Genomic DNA, 14,738 nt, shown 5'->3' on the forward strand with positions numbered 1-14,738 from the left:
AAAAAAAAAAAAAAAAAAAAAAAACCCAAACATCTGGCTGGGTGCACTGGCTCACGCCTGTAATCCCAACACTTTGGGAGGCCGAGGCAGGTGGATCACTTGAGGCCAGGAATTCAAGACCAGCCTGGGCAACATGGTGAAACCCTGCCTCTTTTAAAAATACAAAAATTAGCTGGGCGTGGTGGCACATGCCTGTAATCCCAGCCACTCAGGAGGCTGAGGCAGGAGAACAGCTTGAACCTGGGAGGCGGAGGTTGCAGTGAGCCAAGATCATGCCATTGCATTTCAGCTTGGGCAACAGAGTGAGACTCCAGTATCCCTCCAACACCCCTCCCAAAAATAAAACATACAAAATCCTGCCAGCTTGGCCCCAGTCTTAGGTTTCAATTTATGGGGCAAGTCTGATTAGTTTTGTTTTCTGAGCCAGACAGAACAAACGGCTTGAAAAGGATTTCACTCAATCACATGCAGTGCACCAGGCAGCACATCCAATTTTCCTAGGCCAGGAGGGTTCAATGTGACAGCCTCCGAGGGACGGGGGAGGTTTCTTCCTCCAGTCTCCTGTGAATCCACCAGTCGCTCAGGGAAGTCATTTTAGCGACACTAATCAATTAGCCTCTGAGGCTGCCTCCTACTGCAGAGGGGCTGGGGGCTGCTCACACAGTCTTCCAACAGCTGGAGCCATAAACCTTTCCTTTCCCTGCCTTGCTAGAGATGGCAGGAGGCTAAGGTGGCAGGAGGCGCCGGGGGTGGGGGATGTGCAGGCGCAGTGGTGCAGATAAGGAGGGAGGCTGGTGACAGCCCTGGGGGGCTGGGCCCTCTGGCAGCTACGCCAGGGAGAGGGATCTGCGAGCCTCCCTCCCGTGTCCCCAAGTCACTAACAGGATCCCTGCATCCCTTCAGCTGCCTCGGGCCACGTGGCAGGGACAGATGCCAGGGCCACGGCTGCAGTGAGTCCCCCGTCCCCAAAAGCAGGGACCAAGGGTCCTTCCTGGTAAGGGACTAATGTCCCCACCTGCAGTCCACTGCCTGCACCCAAGCTTCAGTCTCCCCTCCTGCTCCAGGCTGTGCTGATGGAAACCAAGGCACGGCCTCAGGGGAAGCTCTGCACTCCAGCCCAGCCTGCCCGCAGGAGCTGGTTCCTGCATTCCTGAAACTCTCTCTTTCCACTGCTCCTGCCAGCAGCCGAGTTAAGGTCACAGCAACAGTCTTGCTTTTTTAAAATTATGAAATATTTCAAACATACAAAAATGCAGAAAGCACTAATCCTCCCTGTGCTTGCCATACAGAGGCAACAAACGCTGACATCCTGCATGTCTGCCTCCACTTTCTCTTTTAGAGAAATAAGCGGACGGACCCAGCAGAAGCCACTCCGCGTTTTGTTCCGCCTCTGTCTGTCCTGGCCGGGTCAGATCTGGCAGTGTCTCCCCTGTTCTTGGCCACTCCCTTTCTCCTCTCAGTCTCATGGCTGGGGCCTGTGGCTAGTTAGCCAGAGCTGCTCAGAAAGCAGGCGTGTCCCCTCCCGGGGCCTTCATTACGAAGAAGGCACGGGGGAGGCCGTGTGAGTGGTTTTCGTCTCAGTAAAATAGGTCAGAGATGTTTGGAGAGAATCGTGAAATGTACAGTGTGGTCACAAGAGGGGAGTTAGGAGGCAGCGCGGGACAGAGCCGGGCAGGGCGCATAGTGTGTTCTCAAGAAGGGCCCCTGGGATGGGAAAGCCAAACCCCAAAGTCCAAGGGGGTGTGAGGGAGGGCTACCGGCAGGCCAGGGCAGGACATCCATGGTGCGACTCCACCTCTCAGTGCCCCACTCAGGCCACTGTCCCACCCCATCCCTCCCCCTGGCACTTGAACCCCAGCTCCTGGGATCCCCAGCAGGGCACAGATCACCCCGGACACGGTCAGGCCCCCTCATGAGCACAGAGGTCCCACTCACCGTCGTCCTCCACAGGCCCTGCCGATGATGGGCCCGTCTCACCATCCAAGTCCTGCTCCTCTTTCTGCAAGACAAGGACAGGGTCAGTGCCCTTGGCACAGACTGGGTGACGGGAAATGGTGGGGGAGGGGGCAGAAGGTAGGGGAGACAGAGGAGGGCCTCGAAGGGCCAGCCTGTCCATGCCCTGCAGCAGTGCCTGCCCTGTGGTCACGGTCAACCAGCGGGGGGGGGCTGTGCACAAATGATGGACCAAGGTGACTCGGCTCACAAATACTGAGCTGAGCCATGTTCTTGACTGTGATCCCGAGCCCTCGGCCTTAGCCTTTCCCAGGTGGGTGCCTGTTGAGGCATCTGCATGCCATTTGGAGATGTGGGCCCGGGACTGCCACTGTGTCGCTGCGGTGAGTAGACAAAGGGTGCAAGAGAAAAGCCGGCTGGGATATCTGGGACCAGGGCCAGGCAGCATGGCCATCACAGCCTCTGGCTTTGCTTCCTTCTATGTTGTTTTCCATCCCCAACTCCCTCAGTGTCCATGTTCCCAAAACTGGAGCCCCACCTCTTCAGCCAGTTCTCTCCCACACAGAGACACAATAAACAGATGATTGGAGGAATGGCCCGGGATGGCCTTGGTGGAAGGAAGAAGTGACTTCAGCTTGCAGGAATGTCAGAGGATGAGAGTGACGTGCCGTGCCCATGGGCTCTGTGGGATTGAAGGTCGTGGGGAGGGGACACGGGGCCCCAGGAACTTCAACTTGGAAGCCCAGTGGGTAGATGTGGAAATGAATGAATGAGTAGCCCCGGCTGATCCACGGAGCCCAGCCAGCGCTGGCAGCTCACGGGGAGGCTCCTGACAAAATACTGAGCTGTGCTGGGAGGCGAAGTTTTTCCAAGCCCCATGGTGGGTCGTTAGTGGCAAACCCAGAGGGGTCTTGAGCTCCTCTGAGTGATTTTTTGTTTGTTTTTTGTTTTTTTCTGAGTTAGTTTTTGAGACAGAGTTTCGGCTCTTGTTGCCCAGGCTGGCGTGCAGTGGCGCGATCTCAGCTCACTGCAACCTCTGCCTCTTGGGTTTAAGCGATTCTCCTGCCTCAGCCTCCTGAGTAGTTGGGATTATGGGCGCCCGCCACCCAAGCCCCGCTAATTTTTTTGTGTTTTTAGTAGAGATGGCGTGTCACCATGTTTGCCAGGCTGGTCTCGAACCCCTGACCTCAGGTGATTCGCCTGCCTTGGTCTTCCAAAGTGTTGGGATTACAGGAGTGAGCTACTGTGCCTGGCTTGAGAGACTTTCTTGACTGCACAAAATGCCACCTGGGGGGAGCTGTGCAGGCGACAGGGTCTCTTCCCCGTTTAGCAGTTTGTACACAGAGACTCAGTGCTATCTATGGCGAAGTGGTGCTTGAGTGTCCTGACATTTCCCAAATTTTGCACAGCAAAGTATCTTTGTGGCTGAGGCTGGGGTAGGCAGGCCTCTTCAGAGGGCAGGAAGAGGAGCCACTCCATTTGACACAGCAAACTCACTTCTAGGGATCTGCTCCAGACTGGAGAAATGTCCATCAGGATTTTTATATAATGACTCTGACAGTGTGCAGTTGAAAAAACAGAACTGGGGGCTGGGCACAGTGGCTTACACCTGTAATCCCAGAACTTTGGGAGGCCGAGGTGGGTGGATCACCTGAGGTTGGGAGTTCGAGAGCAGCCTGGCCAACATGGCAAAACACTGTTTCTGCTGAAAACACACAAAAATTAGCCCGGTATTGTGGCAGGTGCCTTTAATTCCAGCTACTCGGGAGGCTGAGGCAGGAGAATCGCTTAAACCCAGGAGGCAGAGGTTGCAGTGAGCCGCGATCGTGCTGCTGCACTCTAGTCTGGGTGACACAGCAAGACTCCATCTTAAAAAAAGAAAAAAAAAAAAAACAAAAAAAAAACAGGAGGCGTTGATAGGTACTGATGTGAAAAGTGCATCAAGATACATTGAGGGAAAAATGCAAGCAGCAGCCCGGCGTGAGCAGCACAGTCATCTTGCTGTAAGTGGCAAAGTGGAAGGGGATGCATGTGCAGAGAAGAGGTTTGTTTTCCGGAAGGGCCCACGAGAAACCGTCAGCAGTGACTACCTCTCGGGAGAGGAGACTGGGGGGCAGCTTTTCCTTTCCATCTTATACATTTCAGTATAATTTGGACTTTCCATTAATATGCATGAATGACTGAATATATTTAAATGCTAATGGTGTCTTTGGACAGTGAGATCCAAAGACCCCATTTTTTCTTTATTTTCTTATATATTCTAAAAAAGAGGGAAAAAAAAGAAAAAGTAAGAGACCAGGTGTGGGGGCTCATGCCTGCAATCTCAGCACTTTGGGAGGCCGAGGTGGGAGGGCGGCTTGAGCCCAGAAGTTCGAGACCAGCCTGGTAACATAGTACACACCTTGCCTCTACTGAAAATTTAAAAATTAGCCGTGCATAGGCGGCACGCACCTGTGATCCCACCTACTCAGGAGGCTGAGGCAGAAGGATCACTTGGAAAAAAAAAAGTAGAAAGAATGACTGTAACATCCTATATATATATATATTATATATAGGTATATATACCTATATTATATATATATGTATATAATATCATATATTTTTGGTTTCTGCCCCAGTTCTTGACACAGTTTTTATTTTGTCTGTTTGTCTTTTGAGACAGGGTCTTGCTCTGTCACCCAGACTGGAGTGCAGTGGTACAATCACAGCTCACTGCAGTCTCAACCTCCAGGGCTCAAGCGATCCTCCTGCCTCTGCCTCCAGAGTGGGATCACAGGTGCATGCCACCATGTCCAGCCCTGACACTGAGCTCCTGAATCCCTTGAATTTCCTAAGTTACAGGGGTGCTAGGAGCATGTTTTGTTCTAACATTTGGTTTTGATCTCAGTCCCTGGCACAGAGCTCCTAAATCCGTTGGAATTTCCTGGGTGATAGGAGTGTCTTTTGTTCTAATGAGGTGACTCCTGGTGGGCTCCTGGGTGGGCTGATCACCAGAGAGATTAAGCTGCAATGAGAAGCTTGGAACTTTCAGCCCCACCCCTGCCCAGCTTCCTCCAGAGACTGGAGAGGAGCTGGAGACTGAGTTAAGAATCAATGACGCCTATGTGATGAGGCCTCCGTCAACATCCCCATAGGGTTTGGAGAGCCTCCAGGCTGCTGAATGCACTCCCGTGCACGGAGGGTGGTGTACCCCAACTCCATGGGGACAGAAGCTCCTGCACTGAGGACCTACTGGACCTCACTCTACTTAGGTACCTCCATCTGGCTGTTCATCTGTAGCCTTTATCATTTCCTTTCTAATAAATCAGTTAACAGAAGTGTTTCCCTGAGCTCTGTGGGATGCCATAGCAAGTACTGAACTTGAGGAGGGGTTCATGGAACCCCTGAGTTGTAGCCAAGTAGGACCAAAGTGTGAGGAATGAGGGGACCTGATACGTGTGATGGGCCCCCGAAGTGGAGGGCAGTCTGTGGGACTGGGCCCTGACCTGTGGGGTCTGCCCTGATTCCGGGGAGTTAGGGTCAGGGTTGAAGTGGAGGACACACACTTGGCGTCTGGGTGGCTGGAGAATGTACTGGTTGTAGGGGTGGGGCTGGCTGCATATTCGGTATCAGAAGTGAAGGGCTCTGTGGAGTGTTATGTGCATGGACAGAAAAACAGTTGGTTTTTCTCATGGTTGATGTCTTTCTTTAATGACTGACAAACAGCCACTGACCTATTCAGGGCAGGGCCCCAGAAATAAGCCCAATATCAAGAATAGACAGGAGGCCAGTTCTCCTATTATGTGCTAGGGACACAAAGATTAAATGATAAACAACAGCAACAATGAGCACAGTCCCTGCCTTATGGAGCTCGTGGTCCAGTAGGAAAGACAAACAAATAATTGCAATCCAGCGCGAGGAGTCCGTGAGCCGGGGCAGATCCGTATCCCCAGAGGACCCGGTATCAGCTGACGTGCCCAAGCCCTCCTGACCAGAGAGAGGCTGGTAAACATTTAGATTTTGGGCCAGGCACAGGGGCTCACACCTGTAATCACAGCACTTTGAGAGGCCAAGGCAGGAGGGTCGCTGGGGCCCAAGAGGTTGAGGCTGTAGTAAGCCATGGGGGTGCCACTGCACTCCAGCCTGGGCAAGAATGAGACCCTGTCTCTCACACACACACACACACACACACACACACACACACACACGAAATCATACTTGACTTTGGAATTCTGATTTTCTTTTTCTTTTTTGAGATGGAGTTTCACTCTTGCTGCCCGGGCTGGAGTGCACTGGCGCAATCTTGGCTCACTGTAACCTCCACCTCCCGGGTTCAAGCAATTCTCCAGCTTCAGCCTCCCGAGTAGCTGGGACTACAGGCATGTGCCACCACACCTGGTTAATTTTTGTATTTTTAGTAGAGATGGGGTTTCTCCATGTTGGTAAGGCTTGTCTTGAACTCCCGACCTCAGGTGATCCGCCCGTCTTGGCCTCCCAAAGTGCTGGGATTACAGGTGTGAGCCACTATGCCTGGCCTGGAAGTCTGATTTTTAAAAAGCTGTGGTCGTGACCCATTGATGGGTCAGGAAAGCAAATGAGAAGGCCTTACTAGTATTGTGGGAAAAAAGAAAAAAAAAAAAATGGGCCACCAAAGTCTTGGTGAATTTTGAAGCTTTAATAACTTCAGAAGTATAGATACTACAAATGTACCAAAAAAATGACACTTGAAAGGTTATTTACATTTTAAATACCTTGATGTCTCTTACTCAGATTCTTACAATACCCCCCCAGTGCGGTACATGGCTCTAGTTGGTTTTCAAACTTCGAAAAACCTTTTACCGACTGTTGGTCAGCAACAGGAAAGGATAACACTGGTGATTCCAGCATCACCATGTTCTAAAGAACTGGATTTGGTGCACATGTGACCTCAAGGGAGGTCAATCGGTCCACTGACCTCAAGGGAGGTCAATGAACCCAGGTAAGGGCTCCTTTGCCTGCCTGTCCATCCAGACACTGGCACATGCAGAGAATTAAAATGAAAAATCTAGCACTTGACTGTCAGGAAACCAAGTGGAAAAGAAATTGAAATAAGTAAATATTCAACTGATGTTCTGTAGATTTGTACATTTAAACATCTGAAGTTATTACAACTGCACTAAGACTCTGGGGACACCCCTGTATCCCAGAATGAAACAGAAGACGAGGCCAGGCGCTGTGGCTCACGCCTGTAATCCCAGCACTTTGGGAGGCTGAGGTAAGCGGACTGCTTGAGCACAGGAGTTTGAGACCGCCCTGGACAACATGTCAAAACCTCCTTTCTCTTTTTTTGAGACGGAGTCTTGCTCTGTCACCCAGCCTGGAGTGTAGTGGCGCAACCTCGGCTCACTGCAAGCTCCGCCTCCCGGGTTCACACCTCAGCCTCCTGGGGAGCTGGGACTACAGGCGCCCACCGCCACGCCTGGCTATTTTTTTTGTATTTTGAGTAGAGACGGGGTTTCACCGTGTTAGCCAGGATGGTCTCAATCTCCTGACCTTGTGATCCGCTCGCCTCGGCCTCCCAAAGTGCTGGGATTACAGGCGTGAGCCACTGCGCCCGGCCAAAACCTCATTTCTACAAAAAAATTACAAAAATTAGCTGGGCATGGTGGGATGTGCCTGTGGACCCAGCTGAGGCTGAGGTGGGAGGATCACTGGAGCCCAGGAGGTCAAGGCTACAGTGAGCCGGGATCACACCACTGCACTCCAGCCTGGGTGAAAGAGTGAAAGCCTGTCTCAAACAAAAGACATGAAAATGACAACACAACAAAAAACTTCTGGTGTGGTTGTGTGGCTTTATACACAGGGGGTACTTTAAAATTTCTTTCTTATGGTGACACCTAATTAAAAAAAAGCTTGAAAACACTGCTGAATTGGCCATTTATTTTGTTTTTTGTCTGTGCAGAAATCCCCTATTCTTTTGGAAGTTGTCCCTTGAATCCTGTGGCCCCAGCTGGGGCAGTCAAACCCTCCCCCTTCCATCTACTTATCTGGATGGGCATGGGCCCAGAGCAGTGAGCGGCCTAGAGTGGGCCCGGGTGGAGAGGCTCATTGGAGAGGCCCCTTCCCACCGTGTGCGTGTCCTGAGGCCGTTCCACCCCGCCTGAGAGCCGCTCCATTCCAACTCCCACAGCCCCGGTCCACCGTGTCCACCGTCCACTGACACCTCTCCTGTCTACCACTCACCATATTCACCCTTTGCAGGCCAAGAACATCTCAAATTTGCCTGCCTCAAATTTCAGCTCCACCGAAGTCAAGGGTTGGATAGCCATGGAACGTTATGTTTAGAGTGGTTCTCAAACTGCACCCCACGAAGGCACCCCAGAGCCTCACACCTGGGCTTCTACTGGAAATAACATTCTTTTACGTGGGTAACTTGTTAGGCTTTTAGAGAATATACTAATAATAACTGAATGAATTCCAATTATTATTATTGTTATTACTGAGACAGGGTCTTACCGTCACCCAGGCTGGGGTTACAGTGATGCAATCTCAGCTCACTGCATCCTTGACCTTCCAGGCTCCGTCAATCCTCCTATCACAGCTTTCCTAGTACCCGGGACTACAGACACAGGCCACGAGGCTTGGCTCATTTGTTTATTTTTGGTATAGATGAAGTTTTGCCATGTTGCCCAGGCTGGTCTTGAACTCCTGGGCCCAAGGGATCCGCCTGCCTCAGCCTCCCTGCTCCCGGCTGTGGCGTTTTACTTTTTAAAAAAATAATGGGGGCCGGGCATGGTGGCTCACGCCTGTAATCCCAGCACTTTGGGAGGCTGAGGTGGGTGGATTGCCTGAGGTGAGGAGTTTGAGACCAGCCTGGCCAACATAGTGAAACCCTGTGTCTACTAAAAAATACAAAAAATTAGCTGGGTGTGGTGGCAGGTGCCTGTAATCCCAGCTACTTAGGAAGCTGAGTCAGGAGAATCGTTTGAACCTGGGAGGCGGGGGTTGCAGTGAGCCAAGATCACGCCATTGCATTCTAGCCTGGGCGACAAGAGCGAAACTCCATCTCAAAAACAAAACAAAAAAAACACCAGTGTTGATTTCATTTTGCCCTGATTTTATAAAAGTATGTACACAATAGAAAAGTGAAAGTGCTAACTCCAGTAGTAAGAAGTGCCGGTTTCAGACACAGTGCAATGGAGACAAAGACACAAACCCTTCTGCAAGGGGTGGCTCTTCAGCCTCAGGTGTGTGTGCAACGGGATGGGAAGGGATAATGCTAAACCTCATGCGAAATACCAGAGCTCCATTGTCTAAGGCTGTGCCCAACGGAGAGCTGGCACTAAGGATTTCACCTTCGTGCCTCCCTCATGGCATGTCTGTCTTTCCTTCCGCTTTGGCACATTCAAGTTTGCAGCTATGTTTTCAGGAATGTGCACGGTGGGGGCCTGGAGGAAAGGAGCTCAGCTGTGTCTGCGGGGAGCAGGGAAGGCCTTAGAGTGGATGAGAAAGTCACGCTGGGTCCAAGATAGACTTGCCAGGCAGATGCAGAGAGAAGGGCATCTGGACGGAGTGTATAGCCCATGTAAAGCCATGGAGGCACGGAACACCTCAGCTCTTCCAGTGACTCTACAGACTTGGGTATGATTGCAGGGTGGGTGTGATGTGGTCAGAAATAGTGTGCAGAGGCTAGGTGTGGTGTCTCATTGCCTGTAATCCCAGCACTTTGGGAGACTAAGGCAGGTGGATCATTTGAGGCCAGGAGTTCAAGACCAGCTTGGCCAACATGGTGAGACCCCCCCCCCTCCACTAAAAAGATACAAAAATTAGTTGGGCGTGGTGGTGCATGCCTGTAATCCCAGCTACTCGGGAGGCTGAGGCAGGAGAATCTCTTTAACCCGGGAGGCAGAGGTTGCAGTAAGCCGAGATTGTGCCACTGCACTCCAGCCTGGGTGACAGAGCGTGACTCTGTCTCAAAAAGAAAAAAAGGAAGAGGTCAGGTGCGGTGGCTCTTGCCTGTAATCCCAGTACTTTGGGAGGCCGAGGTGGGTGGATCATGAGGTCAGGAGATTGAGACCATCCTGGCTAACACAAAGAAACCCCGTCTCTACTAAAAATACAAAAAGAAAGAAAGAAAGAAACTGCGTAGAAATGCAGGGTCTGCAACCACAGAGATTGTATACAGGACACTAAAGCGTTTGGTTTCATTCTTCAGGAAGTGAGAAACCACCTGAAGCTTTTGAACAGGGACAAACAAGGCTGGGCGTGGTGGCTCACACCTGTAATGCCAGTACTGTGGGAGGCCGAGGTGGGAGGGTCGCTTGAGGCCAGGAGTTCGATACCGACCTGAGCAATAGAGTGAGACCTCCCCCCATCTCTACAAAAAGTTAACAAATTAGCCGGGGTGGTGGCATGTGCTTGTAGCCCCAGACACTTGGGAGGCTGAGGTGGGAGGATCGCCTGAGGCCAGGAGTTTGAGGCTGCAGTGAGCTATGATGGTGTTACTGCACTCCAACTGAGTGACAGAGGGAGACCCTGCCTCTAAAAAAATAAATAAAAATAAAAAACAGGTATCAATACAAACTTTTTTAACAAACAAAAAAATAAATAGGGACAAACAGAATGAGAGCACACTTGGGAGACTGAGGTGGGAGGATCGCAATAGGGGCAAGAGAAGAGGCAGGAGGAACTATGAGAAGAGGGTACGGAGCTCCGGGGAGAGATGGTAAAGGCCCAAACTGCGATGCTAAAGGCATCTGGTCTTCAGCTCAGCGTTGAATGAATCAGTAAAGGTGCGGCCGGCCAAAGGCAATCTCTCCAGGGTCTCATGGTCTGAGTCCTTCCCACCATGAGGCAGCTGTGCCATGCTGGGCGCAACCAGGGTCATTTCCTGGAGGCGGCAGGAACCCAACAGAGTATGCAGCTGATCCTTTCTGGGGTCTTAAAGGAAACAGAACAGAGCAGCTGCTCGAGCGCTGACTCAAACCTCACCCAAGGCCCTCATCACTGTGGAGTTCCTGTCCATGCCCTTGGTCCCAGGAGTGTTCAGGCTACTTGGCTCATGGGCTGAACTGTGTTCCACGCCCCAATTCATATGCTGAAGCCTTAGCCCCAACTACCTCTCAGCCTGACTCTATTGGGAAACACGGCCTTTAAAGAGGTGATTAGGTTAGAATGAGGCCATTAGGGTGGGCCTCACCCAAGGACTGCTTCCTTATAAGAGGAAACTTGAACACACACAGAGACACAAGGGTTATGAGTGCACAGAGGAAAGACCATGTGAGGATGCAGAGAAGGAGGCCAACTGCAAGCCAGGGGGACAGGGCTTAGGAGGACCCAAACCTGCGGACACCTTGAACTTGGCCCTCCAGTCTGCAGAATTCTGGGAAAAGAAACGTCTGTTGCTGGAGGTGCCCAGTCTGTAGCGTTTTGTTGTAGCAGCCCTGGCAAACGAATACATCATGTTTCTGATGAAAGTCAATCAATTTCATGGAAAGAGTGAACTGAGACAGGCAGCTGGCGTCACCCTGGTTGGTTCTCAGGGCAGGCTGGGCTGAGTCCAAGCTCCATCACTTCACTGCCTAGAGCCTCAGCATTTCATGACTGAATAGAGACCACGTTTTAATGTCATGTTCTGGGATAATTTTCTAATTCAGCTTTTCCCTCCCATGGAGGAGGTGGAGGCAGGAGGGGGAAGGCAAAGGGGACGTGCCTCCTGACAGCCTCCTCAGTGCCAGGAGCCTAGGACCAGGGTGCCCCGGAGGCCAAGCTGAGGGGCCCGGCCAGGCTGCAGTAACTGGGAGAGACAGTGAACCAAGCTCATGCCCTGCAGGCTGCACGCTGCCATTTATGGCTGCCCTGGCTGATTCCAACTGATTCAAGCGTGATGCAAAGTGCTGAAGTCGGGAGAGGGGGAGAGGGGAGGTGGGAGGCGAGAGAAGAGAGGGCTAGATAAGAGAAGGGAGGGGAGAGAGAGAGAGAGAGAAACACTTACAGAGAGACAGAGAGTGATAGAGACAGATTTTTGTCTGTGTGTCAGCTGCCCAAGGAGATGGTTCTGCTATGGGGCAGTGCAAAGAGGGTCTGTTGTGGCCCTGTGGCCACCAGAGTTGCTGCCTGCTGTGCTGCACCAATCCCACTGGCTAATCCAGAATGACTTTAGAGGACAGTGGCTCCAGGAGGCAGGCCATTCCTAACTCCCAAGAGGGCATCTGTCCCTCCCCTGCCTGCAGCAGGCAAGGACGGAAATAACAGGAAGGCGACAAAAGGCCTCCCTCACCCCAGAATGGGCCAGGCCCAGCGCTGCGTCCAGAGTGCCTGACAATGCTCTCACTCCTTCCAGAAGGACTCCATTAGCCAATCAGCTGCTCATCTTTTGCAATGGGGGCCGGGGGAGCATCAGCTGCAGGGCGAGCAGCAAAGCCCAGCTGGCATCAGCTCCGGGGGCTTGGTGGTGGGCAGGGAGGACAGGCTGGGGCAGGGGTCACCACTGTTCCTCCACACCTAGCACAACAACTCAGCCATCTCCTCCTCCAAACTACAACTCCAGGCTGGGGACGTGCAGGCTCCACTCTCTAAATCCATATTTGCAACTGGATGAGACATGTCCCAGGAACTTCTGTCCAGAACCTAGTAACCCAAGTCTCAAACTGACCCCCTCTCACTTGTCCAAATTTTCTTGGCAGCCACAGCATCTCTGACACCTTAACATGGCCTGGGAGTGTTGATTCCAACCTGATCTCCTCCCTTTTTTTGAGATAGAGTTTTGCTCTGTTGCCCAGGCAGGGATGCAATGGTGCGATCTCTGCTCACTGCAACCTCTGCCTTCCAGGTTGGTTCAAGAGATTCTCCTGCCTCAGCCTCCCGAGTAGCTGGAATTACAGGTGCACGCCACCACCCCTAGCTAATTTTTGTATTTTTAGTAGACAGGGCTTTGCCATATTGGCCAGGCTGGTCTCCAAATCCTGACCTCAAGTGATCCACCCGCCTCAGCCTCCCAAAGTGCTGGGATTACAGGCGTGAGTCACCGCGCCCGGCACTGACTTCCCTTCTATTCTGAATTCTAGAGTCCCCCCCGTCACTCCAACAGGCTTCTGGCTTCACCCCTTTATTCTCTGTTCTCCTGCTACAACTACTCGATGACTTCATGTGGCACCTACATCTGCTCTCCTCCAATTCATCCTTTTTTGGGAGATGGTCTCATTCTGTACCCCAGGCTGGAGTGCAGTGTTTCAATCATGGCTCACTGCAGCCTCAACCTCCCTGGGCTTAAGCAATCCTCCCCCATCAGCCTCCTAAGTAGCTGGGATCACAGGCGTGTGCCACAGCTCCCAGCTAGTTTTCTTATTTTTTGAAGAGATTGGGTCTCACTATGTTCAGGGTGGTCTCAAACTCCTGGGCTCAAGCCATTCTCCTGCCTTAACCTCCCAAAGTGCTGGGATTACAGGCATGAGCCACCACACCCAGCCCTCATCCAGCTTTAAGAACATCTTCAAATGCTAACTTCATAATGCTTTTCCTGCTCAAAACCCATGCCACCTGCCTACATTGCCCAACCTTGTTCAATTTCAATATAATAATCTCTCTTTCTCCAAGTTCTACTTCCAGATTCTCCTGCCATCAGGTTGGTTGAGGTCTCTCTCCTCGATGGCTAAGAACCAGGGTGCCACTAGGTGGGGGTGGTGGGCTGGGACTCGGGGTGCAGTTTGCACCATGGCCTCAGGAACGTGATCTGTCCTTCCACATTCACCTCTGCACCCCTCTCCTTCCTCTGTCTGGGCAGGGGTCCCCCAAGGTCATAGGACCTGATTTGGAGGCCCTTTAACTCTACCCTAGGTTTGCAGAGACTGCTGCAAGGAGGAGCGGACAGAGTAAAAGGAGCCTAGACTGCCACCCAGAGCAGCTCTGTTTTTGCTTTATGTCCTGGGCTTCCATGTGACACTGAAGAGGCAAGAAGTGATCCAGTGTTTTATTATTTTTAAATTTATTTACTTTTGAGACGGAGTCTCACTCCGTCACCCAGGCTGGAGTGCAGTGGCACAATCTAGGCTCACTGCAACCTCTACCTCCTGGGTTCAAGCGATTTTCCTGCCTCAGCCTCCCAAGTAGCTGATTAGTCCCAAGTAGGGATTACAGGCATGCGCCACCACACCTGGCTTTTTGTATTTTTAGTACAGACTGGGTTTTGCCATGTTGGCCAGGCTGGTCTCGAATTCCTGACTTCAGGTGATCTGCTCGCCTCAGCCTCCCAAAGTGCTGGGATTACAGGCATGAGCCACCAGACACAGCCAGGATCCAGTGTTTTAGAAAATGTTAGAAAACCACTAACCTAATGTGGCTTCTGCCTAAGGAAAAACACTTGCTGAGGGAACCTGGGATGAACTGCTGGTATCCATCTCTGTTTGAATACTTCCGGCACAGGGAACTCACTACCTTACAGAGCAGTCTTCCTCTCTGAGGCATAACACACAGCTCGAGGGCAAGAACTGCAGGCGGCTGTGCAGAGCACAGGGAGAGAAACAAGATGCCTTCCTGCTGCCCCAGGTGGGAGACAAAGAGACAGGCCCTGCCTCTAGGCACGAGCCCGCAGCGATTTCCGTTCTTTCTTTTTGTGGCAGGCATTGCGGTGTATTTATTCAACAGGTACCTACTGCGTGCGGGCCTGTTGCAGGAGCTGGGAAGTGGCGGGCAAGGGCCCCGCTCTCCAGAGGAGGCGTTCCACTGCGGCAGACAACGCGCACTGAAATAAAAGATGACCTCAGACCGGATGAAGGGCTATGAAGAAAGCCAAACGGGACGATGCACTGGAGAGAGAGTGGGCGGGGGGG

General features: G+C 52.0%; 1 protein-coding gene across 1 annotated transcript in view; it reads right to left on the reverse strand.

The window, feature by feature from the left end:
- The window catches only part of MXRA7 (matrix remodeling associated 7), a 40,952-nt gene that overhangs the window by 12,926 nt on the left and 13,288 nt on the right, over window positions 1-14,738 (reverse strand). The window contains exon 2 of the mRNA XM_017884596.1: window positions 1,936-1,999. Within this exon, the coding sequence (XP_017740085.1) occupies window positions 1,936-1,999 (64 nt within the window). The remainder of the gene's footprint in view (window positions 1-1,935; window positions 2,000-14,738) is intronic.

This window comes from Rhinopithecus bieti, unplaced genomic scaffold (assembly GCF_001698545.2).
Source record: "Rhinopithecus bieti isolate Rb0 unplaced genomic scaffold, ASM169854v2 scaffold_13400, whole genome shotgun sequence".
Lineage (NCBI taxonomy): Eukaryota > Metazoa > Chordata > Mammalia > Primates > Cercopithecidae > Rhinopithecus > Rhinopithecus bieti.